Source organism: Perca fluviatilis, chromosome 9 (genome assembly GCF_010015445.1).
Source record: "Perca fluviatilis chromosome 9, GENO_Pfluv_1.0, whole genome shotgun sequence".
NCBI lineage: Eukaryota > Metazoa > Chordata > Actinopteri > Perciformes > Percidae > Perca > Perca fluviatilis.
The window spans coordinates 25,951,338-25,975,445 of NC_053120.1; the positions used below are offsets into that span (position 1 = coordinate 25,951,338).

General features: G+C 41.4%; 1 protein-coding gene across 1 annotated transcript in view; it reads left to right on the plus strand.

Annotated features, from left to right (window-relative positions):
- The first annotated feature begins 392 nt into the window (after positions 1 to 392).
- The window catches only part of ell (elongation factor RNA polymerase II), a 32,149-nt gene continuing 8,433 nt past the window's right edge, over positions 393 to 24,108 (plus strand). The window contains exons 1-4 of the mRNA XM_039811384.1: positions 393 to 697; positions 14,813 to 14,857; positions 20,937 to 21,058; positions 23,080 to 23,243. Of these exons, the coding sequence (XP_039667318.1) occupies positions 563 to 697; positions 14,813 to 14,857; positions 20,937 to 21,058; positions 23,080 to 23,243 (466 nt within the window). The 5' untranslated portion in view covers positions 393 to 562. The remainder of the gene's footprint in view (positions 698 to 14,812; positions 14,858 to 20,936; positions 21,059 to 23,079; positions 23,244 to 24,108) is intronic.

Here is a 24,108-nt window from a genome sequence, read left to right on the forward strand (position 1 = left end):
AAGACAACTTAAATATTCAGGATTTACATGTATCGTATTGTATTTGTTTACAGCTGGACATTCCCAAATTTTGTAGCTATTCCAAAGCTGGTGTTTTCTTTTTTTTTGTTTTTGTCAGACATTGACGTTTCTTTGACGCAATCAGATGACCAATCGTTTCCCACTTCCTACGCTTCACTGAGTGTGCAATGCCCATTCTTAAATGCTGGGTAGAATGTATTTTGTTTCTCACACACTGCTAACTATAACATATAATTACAAAAATGCAATACTATTATAAATACATTACATTATACATACGTTGATCTGAATTAGTTGTACATTTATTAGAAGCCGATATTCTAGTATTAATAGCAGCGACTACTCAACAATAGTTTTATGTCTAAAATATGACATAATATGTATGCTATAGTGTAAATGTAGTTAAGTTATATTACAAATGTGACTATATAGGGCTTCGTTGCTGCTCAGGGACCTGGTCATTGAATATTCATTGAAAAGCAACGGGAGTTCTCGGTTTACGACAGAGTGCGTCTGTGCGCGTGGTGGGAACGGTAGCAAGATGGCGGCGCTGAAGGAGGAGCAGTGCTACGGACTGTCCTGTGGAAGAGTGAGCAACGGTAGCAATGTATCCGTCTTTCACGTTAAACTCACTGACAGCGCACTGCGAGCGTTTGAAGGCTACCAGGGCAGCAAGGTAAATGGTCATTTTCGGTTCCGTGACATTTTGGTTTACGTTTGAAGTCTGTCCCGGCGGCTGTGACAGACAGTGTGAGGTCAGTCCTCACTGTCTGCCGCTGCCTTCGTGCTGCGATACACAGCCACGGCAGGCTGGTTGAGGCTGGCTAGTCTGTCTTGATAAGTGTCTCTAGTTTAGCGACCAATATCTCTTGACTGGTGCTGGATGTTCGGTAGCTGTTCGACGTTTTGTAGCTAACGCTACACCCAGACCGACTGTTGAACACCGTGCTCGGTCATTTATCAAGCTCCCTGCTCAGTAACGTTACTGCTGGAGACTGAGTAACGTTAGTTTCATTTCATTTGGTGTTTGTTGAAGTGGCGCAACAGTTTTAGCTTGGTGTTGTTGATAACTTGCCTTACCAGAAAGTCTAACGTTTTAAGAATTGTCAACTGAAAAAACACAGCAACTTCTGCTGCGTGTAAAGATGTTTCCAGAAAGTTTGTTTAGCTGTCAGGAAAAAAAAAAGAAACTGGCAAACCTTTTCTAGCTAAACTAGCCAGCAGCTGCCCACACATAACGTTAACAGCTAACGTTCCCGTTGGATATATAAGCCCGGTCTTCTCGATTACTTATTTTCTTCGGTTTTTAACTTCAAAGAAAGCGTTGCATTGGTTGAGTAATTAATGACAACATGGTGAGTAATTTGGAAAAGTACCCAGTATTCACGCGAAAGATGGCCATCTCCTTTCCCAACCCCCTCACTGCCATGGAAAGCTCATGTTCACTTGACAGCATTAGAAGTGCGTCAAAGTTATTTAACAGTGCAGTTAACGCATTTTCTTGTCAGCAGTAGTTTTAAAATCAATGAGAGGTTGATTTCAAGGATTGGTGTCTGAAATGGCTATTCTGCTGCTTCTTGTGTAGAGAGCTATACGTCTGATGTTGGCCATCTAACGTTTCAGCTTCTATAAATATTTGACAGGGAAAGCCTGGCAGGTCAGGATGAAAGGGCGTTACAGTATCTCCAGCTTCAGTGTCTGTGTACAGCAGGGCTGCGACTGATTAGTCGGAACAATAAAATTAGTAAGACGTAATTGGCTGAAAACTAGTTGTAGGAAGATTGTTGATTAAACCAATGCGTGACACACCGAACATATTGGGGCAATCCCTCAACTCTTTAAGATATTGTAATTGTAGCTACAGTAGTTGCACTGGCAACTCATTGAATCTCTAAGTGTTAAGGGCCCTTTTGTTCTTTTTAGATATGTAGTCCGTTTGGGTGATTGCACATTATTGCAATAAATACAAGTTGTGATGTTTGCTAAACTGTTTTGTGCTTTTGAAATGTCAGTAGAAAAGAAGTAATGTTATTGTCTGAAACATGCAGCATGTTGCATAGTGCTGCATCCAACTTGCTTTGCTGTTGATTCAGGATAGTTTTTTTTTTTTTTTCACTTTTTGACTTCTACCCCAGATTTAGCCTTGATTAGAAAATGCACAAACTTGGTATTTTATTTTAATGCAAAGTAGTTAAACTTTCTGTCAGCTTCCAGGGCTAATATCAAGGTAAAATTTTGGCACAGAAAAGCATATATAGTCACAATATTTACCACAGCCTTTCATTCATAGTGCTTGTAATTCAAAATAAGTTATTTGTCATAAGGAGGCATGACGGTACGTGTGATTTATCTCACGTATCTTTGGCTCTGTGGAGTTGATATTGGCAGGGTAGTAGAACGCTGCTTCACATTTTTAGCACCATTGTCGCACGTCCACAAAGTCATGCAATTTTATATTCAAAATATGTTAGGAATACACATTTTTAAGAATTGATTTGCACATCATAAACAGGGATTCTGTCTGCTGGGCTTATTGTTGGTGCACTTGGCTGATACGTGGATGACAAAACCGGCGAGTTGGAATTTTACGTTTTACATTTAAGATGCACCTTTTTATTGACAATTGCCTCTTGTACAGACTTGCGGATTAGCTCGCTACCCACTAAAGCTGTATTGCTCGCTGTATGCTTACCTTATCACCTTTTCCCTGTTATTTGAGTTAAACCCCTTACTCATAGTTTGAACAGATCTAGGCTATTAAATAATTCCAATGTTGACAGTGGTATAGCTGTGGGTGTTTGGTTTGTGGTGAAGGTTCAGAGCAGTAGGGTGAGATAAGCATAAACTGCACCATTTTTGTGGATGTTACACCTTAGCTGCCACGAATGCTATTTGTACGTAGGCGGTGTCCTGTGGTCAACAGTTTGGGAGATGGGATCTCAAATTTGGCACTTTTGATTTAGTCTATTTTAGTTAGCTATATGATACATTAATACAGACACATATGACCATACAGTGTGCTCTATCATCTCTTTTATCATTGAGGATCACACAGGCACATAAGCACTGCTAGCGTGTGACTGTTGACCGTTTTTGTTGCGGCCCAGTCTCTTCACACGCTCACAGATGACGAGCATACATCCAAGCACCCATCTGACACGCAGTAATCATGTGCATGTGCGCATTAAATTACTACACAAATGGGAGTCTCCTCAGTCAGCCACCCAGTTGACTGGTCGGAGCGCTGCATGTCGAAATTCAAGGACGATTAAAGCCCAACAATAAGGTGCAGATATATTAAAAACCCTCAACTAACACAGACCATATGTGCACAAACTCGGATTGATTTTTCTCACGTTAAAATGTGGTCAGATGTCTATCGGCTTTGTTACATGATGACATCAATACGAGCTTTCAGACTCTTTATTTGCTTGTGTCAATGTTTTTCTTTGTTTTCACATTAGGTCAGGAAATATCTACCCTAGGCTACCGGTAAATAAAAAAATAAATAAACTGGCTCAGTGTGAAAAATTCAAGCTATATGCAATGTTGTTGTTTCAAAGTTATTCAGACCAATTTAGGTCAGCCACTCCTGTGCCTTGGTAGAGAGAGTTAGCTTGTTTCTCTTACAGGAACACTTGTACGGGTTTGAATGTCGTTTTAATAATAAAAAAACCAACAATTAAGGGCTAGTTTTTAACACCACCAAAAAATCTTGAGCTTAAATTGCTTTCTGGTATCTTTTTAGGGGAGCTGAGCTCCTCCGGCTTCCTCATAATTAATGCAACTGGCTGGCACCCAACAGCAGGGGTGAGCTGGGAACTTGGTAAAGGAAGAGGAAGAGAGCAGAATAACACGCCTTCTCAATATAAAAGTTGTGTGAATTTTGTATTTATTTTGTATTTTTTTATTAAATGAAAGCTGGTAATGTTTATGACCCCAATTTGACTGGAAAATGTGTCAACACTGGCAGGCACCTGCTATTATAAGGAAGCTAAAATCCAAACCCAGGCTGTTCCCGGCATAATGGCATTGCTAATGAGTAGACCCTGGCTAGCAACAAACCTGTATACAGCTGGAACAGTTCAACTCTCAATTGTGCCATTGCAACGTCCCATCATTCCTCTACATTGCGGGAGAATAAGACTCTAAGCAAACCCATTCCTAAATGTTTGCCCAGATGCAAAGCTAATTCAGGTAAGCTTAAGTTTCTGTAAGTGTGTTGTGCAACAGCAGTCATCAAGTACCAGTAGTACAGTGTGTTATTGACTGCTTCCTGTATGAGACGTGACTGTCAGCTGGTTCCTCTGTTGGTCCGTCTGAGGACAGTGAACTCGAGCTCCTGCTGTGGGACTGGCAGCCCAGAGACGTACTTTTTCTTCTTTTTTATTATTATTTTTTTTTTTTAAACCAGCAAGAGCTGAGCAAGGAAATGAGTAAGGCTACTTGAACGTCACCAAGCTGAAGGTCATGGAGAGTACAGAAAAAAAAAAGTAGAATTATGTCTCTGGATAGCCTAACTGTTGTTACAGCACCGTATTGGAAAACACATGTTTAAACCATTTGCTTCAGTAGTACTCAGTTTTAATTTTCCTTATTGCGTGTTTCAAAATTTACAAAATAGAAAGCTCACAGAAATAAAAGCTTAAGCCTTGAACTAAAATACTAAGCTAAAATATAAAATGAAAATTCATAGGCAGTCCAGGAAAGGTTGCATATGAAGTGACAATAAATCGTGTGTGCTGGCACTGGAGTGTTATTACACTGGTGAGAGATGAGTAGTCCCATTTGAATGATAACTTTTCCTGTTGGCCAAGTCACACCTTTTTGTGTTGTGGGGAGTGAATGTATTGGTGACTATAAACTGGGATTATGAATTTACATTCCTAAGGACACACCTCATAGTAGTGGCACCCATCTCGTGGTTGGCAATTTTATTCTGTGTTGGATTTATAGGTCAAGTCCTGGAATGAATATAATGATGCAGTTCATGATGTATCCCTTGATTTCAGTATTTTTGACAATAAGCTGTTAAAATAAAACCTGATGGTTTGGTGATGGACGAGATGCCTGCAGTGGTAGGTAGTCCAGGGAAACGAGGCAACCATAAACATGTCACGCCTGTCAAATTATGTTGGGGCAACACAAGAATAGAGAATTGTTGAGTCGCTCCGAAGCGTTTTTCAGGAAACTCCGTTTGCGTTTATGGGAATGAAATGTGAAATATGTGGTATGGCATTGAACTGCGTCTCTATGTGTGGGGGGGGCATCCTCAGTATTGCTGGATGAGCTTTCCACGTTGTCATCACAGAAAAGAGGGACTGATGGCATTATGAGTGGCTCCTCTTATTTACACACCTTGCACTCTGGTTTCTTCACCAGATAAATGTGTTTCATTACTGGAATGTGTCTGTTTTCATGGATCAAACGTTTTTATTAAAGGTCTTTGTGCAGATAATCCATCCTCAGTTAGGTGCTTGTGTAGACACGCTAGGGCTGGGCGATATGGAGATAATCAAATATCACGATATTTTTGACCAAATGCCTCGATATCGATCCCGCCACGATATTGTAGGGTTGACTATTATTTCACAAAATATTTACACAATGAGATTTTTGATAAATAATCATCAGTAATGTGGATATAATGACTAAGTGGGTAAAGGCAAATAATAGAGCAGTTACAACAGTCTGGTAAGTTCAGAAAATGACATCACTTCACTGTAATGCAGCCTTTTAAAACACTTATGTCATATGACGATATCTAAAATCTAAGACGATATCTAGTCTCCTATCACGATATTGATATAATATCGATATATTGCCCAGCTCCATGACACGCTATAGGCTTCACTATGGAGGTCAGTTTACACCAAGTCAGTTTGGTTCTTGTGCTTTGCTGCAATCCACCTCCTGTGTCGACCCCTATTGGAGTGGTATGGGGAGTAATGGAGACCGGGAGGGGATTTTGTTGCTCGACGCTGGTCAGCCTGTGCCAGTGCTTTGGTTATTTAAGGAATGCTGACTCCCCCGTTTCAGCAGATCATGGGACTCTGCAAGAGATGACCATAACCACTAAGGCCAAATATGACTCTAAATGTCATGGTGTTGGTTTGTCCTGTGGCAGGGTTTGCCACAAGTGACCATGTCAACCTGATGTCACTGCACACAGGACAGCCTCTCTGACCTGCTGTGTCTTTTCCAATCAGCCAGTCAATGCAGCAGGCTTCGTGGGAAACTTGGCCAAGTTATGCAATTAGTAGAATCCTTGAAAGATTTTTGGAAAAGTCATAGGGTTTTGTTATGTTTAATGAAATTTCATTTTTACAGTGATCTTCTGTGGATAGCCTTCCACATAATGTAACAGAACGCCTAAACTATTTTCTGTTGATGTAATGTAGCTTTATGCGTTGATGAGTGACGTTTTGTTTACCATCATGTACGTTTTTTGTTTTTTTGTTTTTTTTCTCCCCACGTTTCGTCTCTCCCTCCATGTATGCCGGATAGCTGAAATTATATTTGACTAGAGTTTGCATCTAATGGCTTTCCAATGACCAATACAATTTGACCAATACAAATTGTCATGAAATATTATGTAGGCTACATATTACTAAACAGTGTTTTTCAGATGTACATGTAAGTATTGTATGCACATAGCCTTCATCACTTTAAGGATGTTATATCACTTAGTAGGGGAGTACCAATAATACATAAATGCCCAGACTTGTGTCTGGGCATTTATTTCTTTATGTCTGAAAGGTTGCTGAATCAATTCAGCAAACTTGAATTAGGCGAAACCTTGAAGGAATCTGTACTAAGTCAATGTCTGCTTCTCAGTATATGAAAAGACTGATTATGAAAGAAGATTCCTCCTTTTTATTTTCTAATGCAATTCAATCTCTCCTTTTGTAGTTGTTGTCTGACCCTTCCTTTTTACATGGTAATCCCATTTAAGAAAACTACATTTCCCATGTCCAGCCTACGAGAGAACCTACCATACACCTAAAGATGGCGGATATAACCATCAGTTATCAGTAGCTTCATTTAGTAGGAAAGCTTGATAGCGTATGGCATGCTGCAAAAAAAGGCAAAGTCCTGCACAGAAATATTTAGGTAGCAGTGCTAAGGTAATGAGCCAGAGATCCCACTGACTCTGAACAACCGTGCTTCCCTTCTCAAAGTGTCTGTCTTTACTAGTGTTAGATGCCTTTCCTTAATGTCAGATACCTTTAATATAAACTAATAAATAGATTGTTGGAATGTTAAATATAATCTAAAAAAACAACCTTTTTTGCCATTAGTGGAACTTTTCGCCCCGTCAGGACACGTCTACAATACCCCATTGAGTTTTAAGATTGTTTAAGAAGAAGTTTATGACAAATTTATAGGGACTTTGCTGATTTTAATCCAGCTCTGTATCATCATCGTGTGGGCAGTGTGTTTAGATTAATGGCGTGTGGAGATCCGCCGCGAAACGATGCAATTTTTGGCAGACCTCAGCTGATCTGCTTTGCTGAGAGCTTCGTGCACTGCGGCCACAGATGAAAGCCACACATGGTTCATTTAAACACGCTGCCAAGACACAGAGCTGGATTTAAATCGACAAAATATCTCTTTTAGATTAGTGAAATTGCTGTTTTCCCCCTTGCTTTAGGCTTTTTGATTGCTTTCTGTGAATGTCTGCCGAGTCATCACTTTCCCATCACAAGGCCACAGATTACTAGAAGAAGACAGCTGTTTGAAGAACTTTTATTAAGATCTAAAAGGAGTTTTAAGTTCAGTGGTGGGGAGGAGGTGATGCTCACTTTAGTTTTCTGCTAAATGTCTCTTTTGTGAGGAGGGTGCTGGTATACATTGATACCACATTGACGCAATACCCAAGTAAATGTAAAGTTTTTATATTGCGCTTTTCTAGTCTTAACGACTACTCAAAGCGCTTTAACATAGTACAGGAACCATTCACACGCATTCATACACTGTGGCCGAGGCTGCTGTACCACACACATACAAACATGGGGGAGGGGGGGGAAATCCATCCATGCTGTTTTGAGTGAGATACGGGTTTCTGAATGTGTCCTGCCTTCAGTCTCCAGGTGAGCTGTTCAAAATCTGCAAGGCTTTCTACGTCACTAGCTGAAATAAGGGGGCTGACCACTAGCATGCTAGCGCTAGCATGTTAGCGGTTAGCCCCCTCATTCTCAATGGCAAAACACTGCTACAACACACACTAGTTCACCATAATCTACAAAAGAACTACTTACATGTCCCTGTTCTGCAGGTATTCCACGCAAAGTTGGAAGTGCGCCCTCATTTAGGCCTGGTTTACATGATGACGCTCGCGGGTGAAAAATGCAAAAAATATTTTATCAGATGCGCCTTTCGTTTATACGGCGACGGCGTTTTTGGGGCTTAAAAACGCAAAAAAGTGAAACCACCCTCCAGAGTGGAAATCTTGAAAAACGCTCCACCGTCGTGTTACCGTCTAAAGGGTAAAAAAATAAATGTTTTTAGACAGCGGTGTGGAGAGAGACGAGAAAAAGGCTTCCAGGTAGTCTGTTGTTATGGAGTAGGCTACAGAAATTATAGGCTCCGGTTATCTAAAAGATTTTCAATGAAATGGCTCAATATTGAAATGATTTCGACAATGTGGATAAGGTTGTTATAGTTTGATGGCCACATGTAGGCTATTCATTTGAGCCACAGTAGGCTACAACGTTGCGGAGAAAGCGAGCGAGTGGCAGCGGGCAGAGGATTGTCTGCTTCAGCCTCCTCTGCCCGCTGCCTCTCGCTCTCAAGCAGCGGCTGAAGGGCTGCAAGGCTCAGGATATTGGTAGTGCTCCCGTGGGTGCTGTGCTGTGGCTTATCTCGGTCGACTGTGCCGGTCATCGTCAGACAAACCTGCAACTCCACCTCCTCGTCTTTCCAGACAAGCTTTTGTTGTTCGCTTTGCCATGTTTTGGTTTTGCGCTACTAGGGAGAGAAGTAGAAGGAAGGTTCTACGCAGGCACGCGGCCTTGGTGGTTTTGTGTGGCAGTGCCACCTAGCCGCCTGGCGTGCATACTACATCGAATTTCACACACTTTTGCGTCACCATATGCACGCAGATTTCCCCCCTAAAACTCTCGTCTAAACCCAGAATAAAAAGTGAGAACGCAACGCCTCTTTTGCGTTTTCTCTTCAGATCATTTCCGTCTAAACATAGCCTTAGAAGAAGTCTCCCGGCTTATCCTGCCTTGTAACTGAGTGAATTTAGAGAAACTGCTAGCTAGCTGATGTGATCCTTACCTAGCTACTGCACATGTGCGACTGCCAACACAGATTGTACAGAAGTGCGATGCCTCACTCTGTAGCTAAAACGGAGACCTGAACACACAGGGTGAAAAGAGGATCTGCAGCAATGTGCAGTACAACAAACATGGTGTTTTTTTTGAAAATTAAACCATGTAAACCTATTCTGGTACAACCTCAAAATACAATTATGAACCTGAAAATGAGCATAATATGGGCGCTTTAAAGTTGAGATAGTGTTATGTGCGTATAGTGAGCGTGTCAGACTCTACATTTACTGATCCTATCCCAAACAAGAAATGGTGCACACCGCCATATGAAATTTGCGGACCCATTTCAAGCACCAGATCAAAGGTAGCTCAGACAGCATTCAGGAGATGGAGAACAAGCAGTAAAGAGCCGTTTAGAGCAAATACACCAATAAGTAGATCCAATTAAGCCTATGTGCTAGTGTGTTTCTTCAGACACTCATTTGAAGCTTTTGTGTCAAAGATATTTTAAAGGAGTAGACTAGTACACCACATTTTTACACAGGACATACTCAGCAATGATGCATGCACATTGCGAATTAAAAGTAGGGACACCCAGTACCATTTCAGCCTTGCAGAGTGGCACCAAGTGCTCTTTCTACCTCTGAAATCCTAGACAGGTGGAACATCTCATCAGTGTGCCAGTGATGCAACTAAACACCTGACAATTTGGGTGCCACAGCCATACCCATAGGGATTTAGACATGGCTATTCCTGTGTGCATCTACTACAAAACAAATAAATCATTTGGCACTGCAGCCTGAGAGACAAGAGTAGAAAGTTCTGCTCTGCGTGAGTGCGTGCGTGTATGTGTGTGTGTACTTGGTCTATACCTGGTAATTTTCCATGAATTGTGCCCAGTTTCTTGTATAAACAAACTCCTAGCTTGTATATTTTGCATTTTGAAAAGTAAATTGAAACCCTGCTAACACATTATTGTCTTGTCATGTATTGTTAATGGGCCAGTTGAAAGCCTTGGGCTTGTTTTGAGCATGTTTTCAGGGGGATTATGCAGTCCCTCCAGGATTTCGCAGCCCTTTTTTGAGATTGTTGCGGTCCAAAATGCCAGATTTTTGCGGGAGCTTTTGTAAAAGATTGTGATAGAAGTTGCAATGAAGTTGCGGGAGACAACTTTTTTTATTTTTGTTTATTTTTTTATTTTTAAATAACTTGTTTTTCGGGGAGAATAAAACTACTCTGGGCTGAGTTTTACTAGTAACCTTACCAAGAAGGTTCAGGATGCTGCAAATGTTGGCATAAGATGAAAATGTAATTTATTGAATGAAGCAAATTTCAACATAATGTGTCAGTGGCTTGTTGATCTTTACATTGTTGGTTAATTTCCTAACCTGGCCTGGGACACATTCATACGGTTTGATAAAGTACTTATTGGACTTTAACCTATCATTGCACTTACAATAACGAGCGTAGCTGTCCTCAATTTAGATCATCGTGTCGTGTCCTCTCCGGTTTTTCCTGTATCGACCGTGTATGTGTGTGTGTGTGCGTGCGTCAGCAGCGGGGGGGAACTGTATGTGCAGCAGCCCCGCTGCAGACAGCCGACAGGTTTGAAAGAACAGCAGCTTTCAGCGACTTTAGAGTGAAAAATCGTTAGTGTACATTGATGTTAAAATGTATACAGGTTGGCAGGACAGTCTGAAATGTTTTGTGCGGTCTTTGGCTGTACGTTTTGTTGGTAAATGTGAGATGTTTGAGACTCGTCTTCATATCGGAATTTCGGAAACGAGCTCTCTCTCTCTTATTCCCACTTGGTCAGTGGCACTCAGTCACATTATACTGACGTAAAGTCTGGCACGTGGGACTGCTGGGATTGGTTGAAGTCGTGGGAAACTCCGGTTATTGGTCAAATTTGCGGAGAAGTTGCAGTGATTGGTCAAAATTGCGAGTCGCGCCAAATTCAAGGTGATTGGTTGAATTGGCGCGATCGCGAAATCCTGGAGGGATGGATTATGGCGAAACTGGCAAATCTTATTCCCGATAAAACTTGCTGGTCTAATGTTGGATATAATTTGTGGGGCTGATGTTGGGCCATGAAGTGTACATGCTGATTTTAAAAGGAGCTTTTCATGTGAAATTGTGACAACTAATAAGTTGTAGGGCCCTATTTTAACGATCTAATCGTACAGCGTGAAGTGCCTGGGGCAGGTGCGTTTAGGGCGTGTGGGTGGGTGGCATAGTATAGTGTGCACGAGCCTAGGCACATTTTACTAATTCTATATTGAAATAACAATAAAATGCTGCGTTATTGACTTTAGACCATGTTTTTGTTGGTCAATGGCACGATCACTTCCTGCTGCCTCAAGATAGCAATACGCCAAGAATGCACCAGAACACACCTCCCTGTAAGACCATCACGCCCATGGGCGCAGGTGCATTTGCTATTTAAATGACGTGGGTGCTGGACGGGAAATTTACAACTGCGTCGGTTTTAAACTAGCAAAGACACTTGCGTCGGGCTTTGCGCTGCGCCTGGTGCAAGATAGGGCCCACAGATTCTAACAGCAGTTTATAGTTAAAATGTGAAAGCCAGGCACACAATTTCTTTTGCTGAGGTCCATGTTGCTGTAATTTTTATCGGCATTTGCTTTAATACTACAAAGAAATGTAAATCGCAACAGGAGTAGGTAAACACTTTACAGCTAGAGTAGGTCTAGACCACACTCTATGATTTACAAAGACCCAACAATTTCCCCCTTGAACAACATTGTCATCAGTTCAGTTTTATCACACAGGCTGCTTGGCTGCAAGTCCATGCTATGTCCAGCTGATCCCCGTACTTTTGCTGGTTGGCAGCGTATGAGAACATCCGCAGCCTTGTCATCGACCCATGGTCAGGACCCGTACTCTGTCCCTAAGGTTAGCTCTGTGGAACGTTCTGGGCTCAGGTCCCAGAGAATAGTGACATGTCAGCAGCCCATTCAAACGAACAGGCTGAGGGTAGCACTATGTTAGCACTGCTGGGATGGGGGAGGGGGCAGAGGGTGGGAGTGCTAAAATGGGTGCTGTGGTAAACATTGCAAGGGTATACCAGAAAGCGTAGCTCTATGAAAGGTGTGGTGCTCCTAGATAGGCTCTGAGTGTTCAGAGCTCAGGACAAAGTTAAACAATATTATACTGTTGGCAAGGTAAATGAGAATGTGATGTTCTTCTTTTGTATGAATCTAGGCCTAATTTGATTTGTTTAGGGTATGCAAGGTAAATTGCTATTCCAAAGTTCACGGTCTTCAATCTCTACCATGCACAACATGGTAGTCCGCAGGCCCGTAGACAGGGGGGTGGTTTGGGTGGTTCGAAAGACGCTGTCTGTGCTGTCCTGCCCATCGAGATCAACTTGGGGTTCAGTGTCTTGCTCAAGGACACGCAACATGAGGACAGGAGGAGCTGGGGATCAAAACGCTACCTTGTGATTTTTAAAGATGACCCGCTCTGTCTCCTGAGTACAGCTGGAGCTGATGGGAATGATGCCATTAGTTTGGCAGGTATTTAGTCAAAAAGTGTTGGGACTATTAAGTTTTGATCTCATTATGGTGCAGAGGTAAAGTTAGATGTTCATGTTCACTTCCTACAATTGTCCTCATACTTCACTTGTCTCCTTGTTTGTAGCAATTCCTTAAATAAATAAAAAAAAAAAAGTTTCTGAAAACAAATTCTATTCAGCACTATGAGTTCAACATCCTAAAAACAGCTGCTTGTGTGTGTGTGTGTGTGTGTGTGTGTGTGTGTGTGTGTGTGTGTGTGTGTGTGTGTGTGTGTGTGTGTGTGTGTGTGTGTGTGTGTGTGTGTGTGTGTGTGTGTGTGTGTGTGTGTGTGTGTGTGTGTGTGTGTGTGTGTGTGTGTGTGTGTGTGTGTGTGTGTGTGTGTGTGTGTGTGTGTGTGTGTGTGTGTGTGTGTGTGTGTGTGTGTGTGTGTGTGTGTGTGTGTGTGTGTGTGTGTGTGTGTGTGTGTGTGTCTGATGACTGACTGTTGACTGACTGACTGACTGACTGACTGACTGACTGACTGACTGACTGACTGACTGACTGACTGACTGACTGACTGACTGACTGACTGACTGACTGACTGACTGACTGACTGACTGACTGTTGCGTCTTAGCATCAGCACATTAGCATGGCAACAACTTCCCACCAAAAGAATTCTGCATCATCGCTCGTCTTTCTCTAGAATATATCTTAGGAAACGAAAGTGCTTCTGTCTTTTGATTTGCTTAATTTGAAATGGAGACTCTGAAACTGAATGTGGCGTTATTGGAAATCAAATGCTAAACCGATCTCATAGGGTAACCCCCCCGGCGCGGTGGACCTGATACTGAAACAGCTGAATACAACTGAAAGAGAAGTTGAAACCCTGTTCAGCCCTTCCTCTTTTCTTGCGTCTCTAAACCTGACTCTGCTGATTGTAATTTATTATATTTAAAAAGTAGGGGTGTGCAAAAGAATCGATTCACATTCGTATCGCGATTCAAGCTTTCAAAATCGATTCATAGAATTCCAAAAATTTTATTGTATGTCTACGGCAGTCACATGGGAAAAGTAACTACATTTAACATGCTGTGAATCGTTTTTTGAATCGAGGATAGTTTTTGAATCGCAAATCAATTCAAAAATCGATATCGAATCGTGACATTTTCTGAATCCTGCACCCCTATTAAAAAGGATATTACCTTGCAAATTTACTATCAACAGTATTAAAAGTGTTTTTTCATGTTTTTATTGTTTTACAACTTTCAGTGACACTGGATAAGAGTTATTGTACATTTAAAATGTTCCACTTAATGGGTACATTGATGGCAATTTTATTTTAAATTTAACCTAACTGGAGAACACCTTTTACCAAACACTATTTTTTTTTTCTCTCTTTTTCTTTCTTCTTTAATTTAAGCATTTCTCATAGGTGTTACAAATCTGTATACATTTTAAGTAAAGAAAGTAACCACTGAACCAGAACTAGCCTTGGATTTTGATAAATGACAATAGGAAATTGGTCTTGGTAGTAAAGTCGTCCGAGTGTACGCAGCACTAAATTGTGGGACTATTTGTTTCCCTGATGTGAAATCCACTAATGCCAACTTGAAATTGTAACACCATAGCTTTGAATAGGAAATGCTATTAAAATTGTGGTTTCTCTGTTTTTCACATTTCTTGAAATGTGTTGAACCGGTTTCATGTTGGAGCTCGATGCACAGTCAAAGTACAGCTGCTCTTCTTTCCACTAGTTGAAAACAAAGAAAAAAGATGATTATTTATGAACTGATATTGCAGTACTTGGTGCATGCCTAATGTAATGCTTTCAGCAATTATTTGTACTTCCGTTGTCATTATTTATTTTTATTTTTTTTATATCTTATTCAGTGCTCCTACTTAAACCTGTATATTAATGGCAACCTGAAAGATCTTTTGTCTTTGTTTTGTTTACCATGGAGATTATTTCTCAAAGCTGTTGTTTCTTTTTATAGGTCCTGTCATCACGGCCATTGATCAGATTTAATGGAAACCAAGGGGTAAGAACATTTTTCTCTCTCTCTCTCCCCCCCCCCTCACTGTCTGTTCTAATCCAGTGCATAAAGTTTTGTTTTCAGAATTCAGGTGTCAACACAGACATTTCTTTCTAGAAAACATTTTGAAGCTCAAACTCCAACTGACACACACTTTTTCAAACCAGACGTTGACACGTCAGTGCCATGTCCTTAATTGACCATAAAGAAAGTTGCTGGCAGAGCTGCTCTGAATTGATTGATGTACTTTTTGCCATATGTGTCGTGTGCTATGTTAACATTGCTTGATCTCAATACACTACTCTCACTGGGACCTGATCAGGCAAATGTTTCCCTGCCTCTCTTGCTACTGGCCACAGTATTTAGGTTATTTTGCTTTGGCTCCGAAACGTGCCAAAATGGCCCTGGGCCCCTCAGAATACTCTGAAACCTCCTTTTTTAAAATGTCCCATTCGCTGCCTTGTTTTTCATAACTTCTCACCTGCTCGGTCAGTCTATCCTTCCCATGTAACCATGTTCCTGTTTCTTTCGTAGTAGTAGGAACTTTTGGCTGATGAAACTTGATCTTCATGCATTAGCCTCTCTGAGACCTCTCTTGGATCCTGTAGAGTGATTTGAGGGACTGATGCTTTTCAAATTATCTCTTCGAAATTGGATCAGCTCAAAGCTCTCTGTTGCTGATAACTTGTTGGTGGCCCCCTGTCTTGTGCCAACCATTTGTACTATTACCAATAATAACTTTATTAATTAATTAATGCAAGGAAAAGCAATGGGAGAACAGCTGAGGAAACAAAGCCGGCTTGAGACAGAGCAGACTGAAAGCTGTAGGCGTTTGTACCTGCTAATATTCACCACTACAGCAAAGCTAAAGTTAACCTCCGCCTGCCTTGCCTCTGTGGTGCAATAGAGGCCAGTCAATAAATGCACAAGATATGCTAAGTGAAGGAAAGAAACAAGTAGCAATGCAATAGATTGTGTAATCGTTTTTATGTCCTAGAAGAATTTGTTAAAAAACGTGCCTCCGTTTTGCAATTGGTACCTGCTGGTTGTTTAAGATGATCACAAAACCCAGACTAGGGCGCCAGCACACTCTATATAAGCAATTAATTGTCCCCATGAAGACAAACCTCCTCATGCTCACAAACCTTCTCTGCACAAGCCACTGCTTCCTGCACGGGCAAAAGGCAGTGTTTGCATGCGAGAGCCTGCCCAGTCTGACACTCTATGTGCACTTCTGTGCTGGCAGGGTTCAGTTTGGTTTGACATCCAAGGAGCTGGTTCATTTAGTGATTTGCCTCCTGTCCAAATATTTTATTGGCTATCCATCTTTGTCCAAAAACGTTGTCCTAATAGGCTGTTTTGTGGGCATTACCATGGTCACAATGCCTCCAATAGCAGGATTCCAGTATCTCTATTCTATGTTTTAACATCTATCTTATTCCTCCCTTCCTACAGGTTCACTTTGAACTCTGCCCCATAGTCTGCACCCTTTGCCTTTGTCTTATGTGAACGGTTTGACACTTATGTTAACTTAGGTCATTAAATGTTATATAAAACGGTTGGCACCATATGGACAACTGCAGGTTGAATGTGTGTCCTTGGTATAGACTTGTAATTAATTAATTATTAACCAATGACTGCCTACTACACTCGTCAGCATCTAAACTTCTGCAAATGTCTACATTTCCTGAGGGGGACCATTGTATTGTTTACCCCAAAGTGCTTCCTCATGAAGCCCTAGAGCTGCCGCATCCCCATATCTCAGCGATGACTTGGGGAAAATGTTATTACTCAATAACATGATGACTGAAACTGTAAAAAGAGTTTTCTCGTAAGAATAGCGGAACATACTCTGTTTTTTTGTTGTATGATTACGCAGCAAAGACATTACATGGAAGTTAGCCCATTGCTGAATGAGGCTCTCCCCTCATTCAGCATTGAATACAGTGTGCAAATTCCCACTCAATGAAAAGGTTAAACGTTGGGAATGCAGGAGTTGATAACTAGAACAGTGGCTTGTTTACTTTGTGACCTACAGGTACATAAGCAATTTACTCCTAAGGTTGACACTCGTGTCTAAGGCACAAACGAGCAAAATCTGCTCACAGACAGCTGCACTCACATTATAGCACAACACCTCATTCTGTCCATGCTGCAGTGAAATACAAACACAACATATGTTGTTACATTTATTTTTAAGGCTAGATGTGTTGCTTAGGGAATCCACTGCATGCTTTCCAAACTCATCGATACACCCCAGGTAGCAGCAGCTTAGCAAATTTGTTGAACTCATTTGGTGTGCATGTTGTCTGACATTTTATGATTATTGGTGTAGCTCAGGTCTGTGTGTTCTATGTGTTCTGTGGGTCTATAATTTCTACATTTACGATAGTCATTATTTAGGCACCCTCTAGGAGTCTTGATAATTTGATTCTGCCGTCCTGTAGTCAATATTTATGTGTAAAATTGGGAGCTGTGCAGTGCAGAACACTGCAATCCTGCATAGAGCCAGACTCCCTTTTTATACTCTTACTATAAGTTATGCTATATCACCAAGTAAAATCAAATTTTCTAATTATACATCATATATCTCCTTTTTAGCAGTAATTGGAATGTGTTGACAACACACATGTATGCATGCAATACAGGCATATGTGAAGTCATGTTTGTCAATTGCAGATTAGATGGTAGGCCTGGTGTTTTTTGGCTGAAAAAGTAAAGTAAGGCATGCATTTTACTGATACAGCAAAGAGCAAACTCCACCATGGAGGAAAATCTGTTACTGTTGAGATCAGAATGCTAGTCAGGAGTGTGAAAGTGGCTAAATTACAGAGCAAATGGCCTGGCTGTCACGATGAGATCCCATATTCATTCATCTGGTACAGCTCTCTCTGAGCTCTGACAAAGTGAGCACACACATAACAAGTTTCTTTCATCATTTAGAAAGGAAAACATTTCAAGACCTAAAAAAACAGACCGAAAATGCAAGGGGTTTTTCCAGAAAGGTTTGGGTTCAGATTTTAAGACTACATTTATGTGTGCTGTATTCAACATGTAGGACACAGGAATACCTCAACATTGTCGATGAAGCCTGTATGCACTCTTTGCTGTCGTTTCTCCTGCACATTTCATTCTGGCTGTTTAAGTGGCTTCAAGCTTTCTGTCATTATGTACAGCATGTATTTCTGCGTGTGGGCCAGCGTTGTGTCATGATGTGGCTAAATATCCATCATAGATTTTGCGATGTATCCACCAGCACCATTGGCGCTAGTCAACACAGCTGTGTCGCCCATTTAGTTTCCTCTTTATCTTTCATTTTTTTTCTTTTTGTCCTCCACAAGCCAAAGACCACAGACTGACCACACCGGCTCAAAGCTAAACTTTTAAGTGCCAGCTACAATTTTAATCAGAATTCATATTCTGAACATATGTAAAGAAATTTGCGCTGGCATTGGCTTGTTTGTTTTTTCTTTCCAAAATAAATTTGGGATTATAAATGCTAACTGCTGCTGACTAGTTATGTTATGCAGGAAGAGAAGAGTCAGCTGGTCGTCACAATCTTTACGGTTTGTTCTGCTTTTTAACTGAAAAAAATGAGGCCACATGAGCAAAGCACTTGGAGCAATCAGCACTTTCCAACATCTTTGATGTCCTCTTTGTGTCAGGCCTCTATCTCTAGCTGTGTTCGAAACCGTTCCCTATCACGGAAATAGCGCACTATATAGTGTGTTCGCCATTTTGTAGTGGTGTTCGAATTCTCCGGTTAATTTCATTCACTATATGTAGCTGTATGTACACTGCTAATTTGAGTGTACATACGATGAAGCTTTGATAAACACTTCAACTAATGCTGTTGCATGCAAGGTTTTTAATTTGCGAGTTAAACAGATTTTAACATAGGGGGTTTTAGTTCTTCCTAAGAGGGGAAAAGCAGTTTTTACAAAAGAATGTAAGCTTAAAGTTACTGCATCCACAGTTAGATTATCCCCGTTGTGTATCAGTCAAACCCCTTGAGATGCACCATCTCGTTTTTTGAAGAGGGTTCACAAACACAAACACGTGGACATAACATTTCAAGCATCAAAATTGAACACACGTTACATCTCACACATCACATCAGAACTTACCTTTTTATATACATATAACTTGCCATTAAATAGCTTGCAGCAAGAGCAATTCTCAAAGTGCACAAATACTGCTGTGTAGTCTAGATGCATAGTAAATACAAACTAGAAAAAAAAACACTCTCTAAAGACAAAGTGTCAGCTTTCACCTGATGACCCATTTTCATTAGAAACTGTACTTTTTCACGCATGAGTAAAAATGAGTGTATGCACATTGTGATTTGTGACGATTTGGCCTCTGGGGGCAACAGCCAATATTTTTCGGGTTCCGGTGTAGCCAGCGGATATCTGGAAAACTGATATCCGGGCCAAGACTTCCTCTTCCGTGCGCTGCTCATTGGTTACAGTCCGAGTCAATTCTTCTTGTAGGTGTTTTGATCCAGTCGACATTTAGGCTATCTCTATAAACGGACCTCTGCATATGAATGCAGATAAATCTTTTTTTATTTATTTTTCTTTTTTTTTAAATAAGCAAATTTGTCAACAGACAATAGCCGATGGGTTCTGAGATTCATCAACAGTCTTTTGGCGTAGGAGGGTCTTCATCCTGTGTTAGTTATTGTTAGGTAATTATCATAATGATGGTAATAAAAGGTAAAACTAATACTATAATAGTTGTATTTTCAAATTGTATCAGTTATTAATTAATCTGTATGAGGTAGACTGCAGCAGAGGCAGTGTGTGTGTTATGTTATACTGAAGCACTATGGATAACTGAGAGCACAGGTCTTCCAGGAGGGCAAATATAGGACATTGTATTTATTTATAGTCGGCCACCTGCAGCCTTCACGTGTTGGGACATTTGGTAAACCGAACAGAGCTGCCTACAGTCTGACCGCATATCAGTCCCAGCACTGGCGAAGAAGCCAGGCTGAGCCTCTATTCTAGGTTAGGTTAGGTTAGGTCAGCGGCAATGAGCTGCTCACTGGTCAAGAGGATCTTTACTGGGGATCCAAAACCATCTAATACATCCATCTTTTGTTACCATGGCGCAGTCTGATGCCCAGTCCTTGTGACACCACTTGAATTCATGCTCATGAAAACTGAGCTGAGAAAGTCGTCAGCCTGCCACGCCCTCCTGGAAACCTTACCTGGCTGGCCTTGCCATTAGTCTTAAACTACTTTCAACTGGTGTTTTCTCTTCAGGACTTGTCAAATGCATGCATATGACTACACATCTTAATGATAGGGTGAGGTGGAATCAGGTAGACTCAAGTAGCAAGGCTATTTTTTAGTGTCTCCCTCTCTCTTTCACATTTCTCTCGAAGAAGATTACTGAAATGCCTTATTTGCACTGCATTAACATGTTAACCATTTTCATCCAATGCCTAAGTGCAAACTGTATTTTATCAGCATCTGCATCCCAGTAATCACTTGTCTAATTATTTGCTCCATGTAAACAAATTGTCCAGCAGCTGTCTGATTAAAGGTCAGTTGACAGTGGTTAACTCCACTTCCTCTTAAGTCTCTTGTTTTTAAAAAAAAAAAAAAAAAAAAAAAAGGCAATTCTGGGGGTGGAACAAAAGTGCATAACTGTGTCAAAGACCAGACACTACAGAAATACCCATCATAGTTCTACTGCTGTAGTAATTTACCTGCGGTTCCTCCAATCCCACGTTGGGAACGCAATTAGGATCCTTCTTCAGTGAACAGACCATCCTAGTAGAAATAAGCTGGAGGAACGCAAGGCAGTGGATTTTTAGGATTTATTTCTTCTTCTTTTTTTGTTTTTAAGCCAGCAAGAAAATGCCTGGTGCTCACTCACAGCTTTGCCTAGTCAGAGCCAGGTTTTTAAGGAAAAGAGCACTGGCATTTGTTTATAATACTGAATACATCAAAAATAAAAATGGTGTCCAAGTCTACGGATTTTAACGCTATGAGGCCTTATACCAAATAATTAAGAACAGGGATATCTCATGTTGATTTCATATGTTCATGTATTTCTTCTTTGTCTTCAACAGAAAATTTCAATACCACGGTCAGAAAATTCCAGTGAACTGCAAACGTTTACTTTCTATCTGTCAAATGTGGGCAGAGATAACCCCCAGGGCAGCTTCGACTGCATCCAGCAGTACATCACCAGGTGAAAGCAAACACTGAATCGCACCCACTTCCTCTCCTCTTTTTATCAAACTAGTGCATTGCCCGTTTGGAGCGTGTGCCTGTTCGGAATGGCCCAGTTGCTTGGTTCCCAGTATTTATTTATTTTTCTTTATTGTGTAAATGATCACAAACGTGACAGAAAATAGAGTTCTAAAACACTTGGTTCCTAGTATTGCTGCTTTCAGCATTGTTGGGTGGCGTGCCCGTTCAAAGCGTTCTCGAGAATCACTCCTCCAATGGTAGAAGGTAAATGTGCTGCATTTTATATAGCGCCTTTCTACCTTAGCGGACAAAGCGCTTTACAATTTGCCTCTCATTCACCCATTCACATACAGTGATGGTGGCGGCGCTTCCATGCAAGGCGCTGGCCAATCCCTTTTGCGGCCACCACAGTCAGGCGCGTCATGTAGTAGGCCAGCGCCTTGCATTGTGCGTAGGCTCGCTGCTGCTCTTCAGTCAGAAGTGACAGAGATAGGGCACTGTGGCGGCCGCAAGAGAGAAAGACCTCATGCTCGCCAGACAATACTGGCGAGTGTCTTCTAGAGAAAGTCACTAGATTTGTCGGTAGTCCCTTTTTTAAAAAGTTGCTAAGGGGGTCTGTGAAGTTGCTAAATCTCGCAACAAAGTCGCAAAGTACAGAGGCTCGTACAACAGCGTGCCGGATGACATTTGAAAGACACACACGGAGGTTTCTTGATTTTATAGTTAGTTAGATGTGCAACTAATTCTTCTTTTGCAGTAACCGATTTAGTTGTTGGGAGCATTTGAATCAAGAGTGTTTGGACCAAGTTACCTAATGAGTGTTTCCAGGTAGGCAATCTGTTTGTTTAACATAGTTAGGATCTGAGGTGAATAAACAATCCTCTGACGCTCTGATGAACACAATCAGGACTTTGGCTCCAAGTAGCAGCTACTAAAATGGAAAGATGCAATCTGGAGGTGTATTAGCATTACACTGGGAAATGATATACTTGCCCTATTTTATTTTCAATAAAACAAATGGGAAGGGGTGATAGGGCTAAGTAACATGGGATAAAATCCAGTCAAAACTGACCTTTTTTACTAATAATTCTTCCAAAATTATTAAATTGAGTTTTTGCAAATTGTGCACCGTTGCAAAATGAGAACAAAGTTGTTCAAAATAGAAGCAACACATGCGTTTTTGTTTTTGCTTTATCTGCAGGCTAAGAAAAAAACATGAACTTTAATATTTGTAGTACTTGCTCTTGCGGTGTGTGTTGACTCTGTGTCGTAGCAGTGGCAACGCCACGGCACCTGCTTATGGTGTGGATCGATCCCCTTCTATGCATCGAGCCCTTTAAACTTGTTCTGCACGCTTTCTCTGGCCTAACATGCAAACATTTGCTAGTGTCAAAGGGGAAGGAAGTAGAGAAACCGACTGGGGAACAACAAGAATCTTCTGCCACTCTGACTGTCAAGTTTCTGACCCCATTATTCTTAAAATATATTTAACAAGTGGGTCAGGTGGAGTTTATCCACATCCCTGACTGGATCCTAATCAACCTTGAGTTCAAATCTAAAGCCCAAATGACTCCGCTTCCACTGAGTGCGCCAGCACCATCTCATTTTCTGCCATTCCTCATCGACGCGGAGGGGAATCAAAGCGAGCTGGAAAGTCAGGAAAAAATAGGATTTGATGTGGAAGTCAGTCTTGTTGGATGGAAAATGAAAATAATAATAGCTGTGGCCTCAGGGGTGTTTAATGGACCTCATCTGGGCAGGAATGCACAGTGAATGGATAGATTATTACAAATAGTGAGAGATTTAAGGTAAATGCTGAGAATGAACTTGTAGTGGTATGCCCTAAAATATAACCTAGGTTTATTTCCTGTCTATTGCGAATAACTGTCAAACTAATCATGTAGCACATTCAAAATAAGTAGAGATTCCCATCCAATCTTTTCCATTCTCTTTCAGTTGAAGCTTCTGGTCACTTTATCCCTGTCTTCCTCTCTCACGATCTCCTCTTTGTTTTGGCAGTGAAGGGAGCATTCAGCTGGATTGTTTGGGTGGGATCCAGGACAAGATTACAGTATGTGCCACAGATGACTCCTACCAGAAGGCCAGGGAAAATATGGCCCAGGTCGAGGAGGAGACTCGCAGTAGGAGTGCTATCGTCATCAAGCCTGGGGGAAGATACGTAGGTGAGGAAACCTGGGACAGACTCACGCAGGCCACCAAATATGCACCCGTCCGTTTTCTCAGTCATGGACCTGAAAAGACCAGTATTTAATAACTCTGCTTATGGGGAAAAAGAGGTATTTCCAATTTAAACACCATAAAGATGATGGGAGTTAACGGGTCAAGAGACTGGAAGAATTTCTGTACCCTGCAAACCGCCAAATGGCCCATGTGTTTGTGTAGCTTTTCTCTGCTGGTGAATGGGTTCACATCGCACCAGACAGGTTGTTTGGGTCTGGGCCTGAATGGCAGAGGGCCAGCACACTGCCAGCATGCCTCATCTGTAACCAGGACTTTATTGAATTTGATGGTGGTTGCTTCCTCAATGGTTAGCAAATGCGCCACATGCATTGCACACTGATCCCCTTTCTCTCTAAACCCATATACTGTATGTGATTCAAACACACAGAGGCAGAAATGTCCCTGGGCATAAGGCATCAACTTTCTGGCTTCTTGATTTGGTCTCTGACCGGCACAATAAACCACATCGTGCTACAGCCGCGGTAGAAAACCACAGCAGTCCTGCCTCGGTGCCTGCAAAAAGAGAACCAGTGCAAGCCTATTCACTGTTCAGCAGTGAGTCAAAAATGTCTAGTCCGTGTGTGCTGTGGAGCCAAACAGTATTTCGGACTCAGTAGCAGGCAACACAAGAATCGCCTGAAAAAGGTCTCAGTGGGAGACGGTGATAATAGCTGATGTTTGTAAAGAAAAGGTGAGTTTGGGTGGATGGTGGCAGCAGTAAAGATCAGTACATGATACATCTTTTTGGAGTCCTCTGCAAGCTTCCTCAGCCATTATCAGTCACTGAGATAAAAAGATGTTGACAGA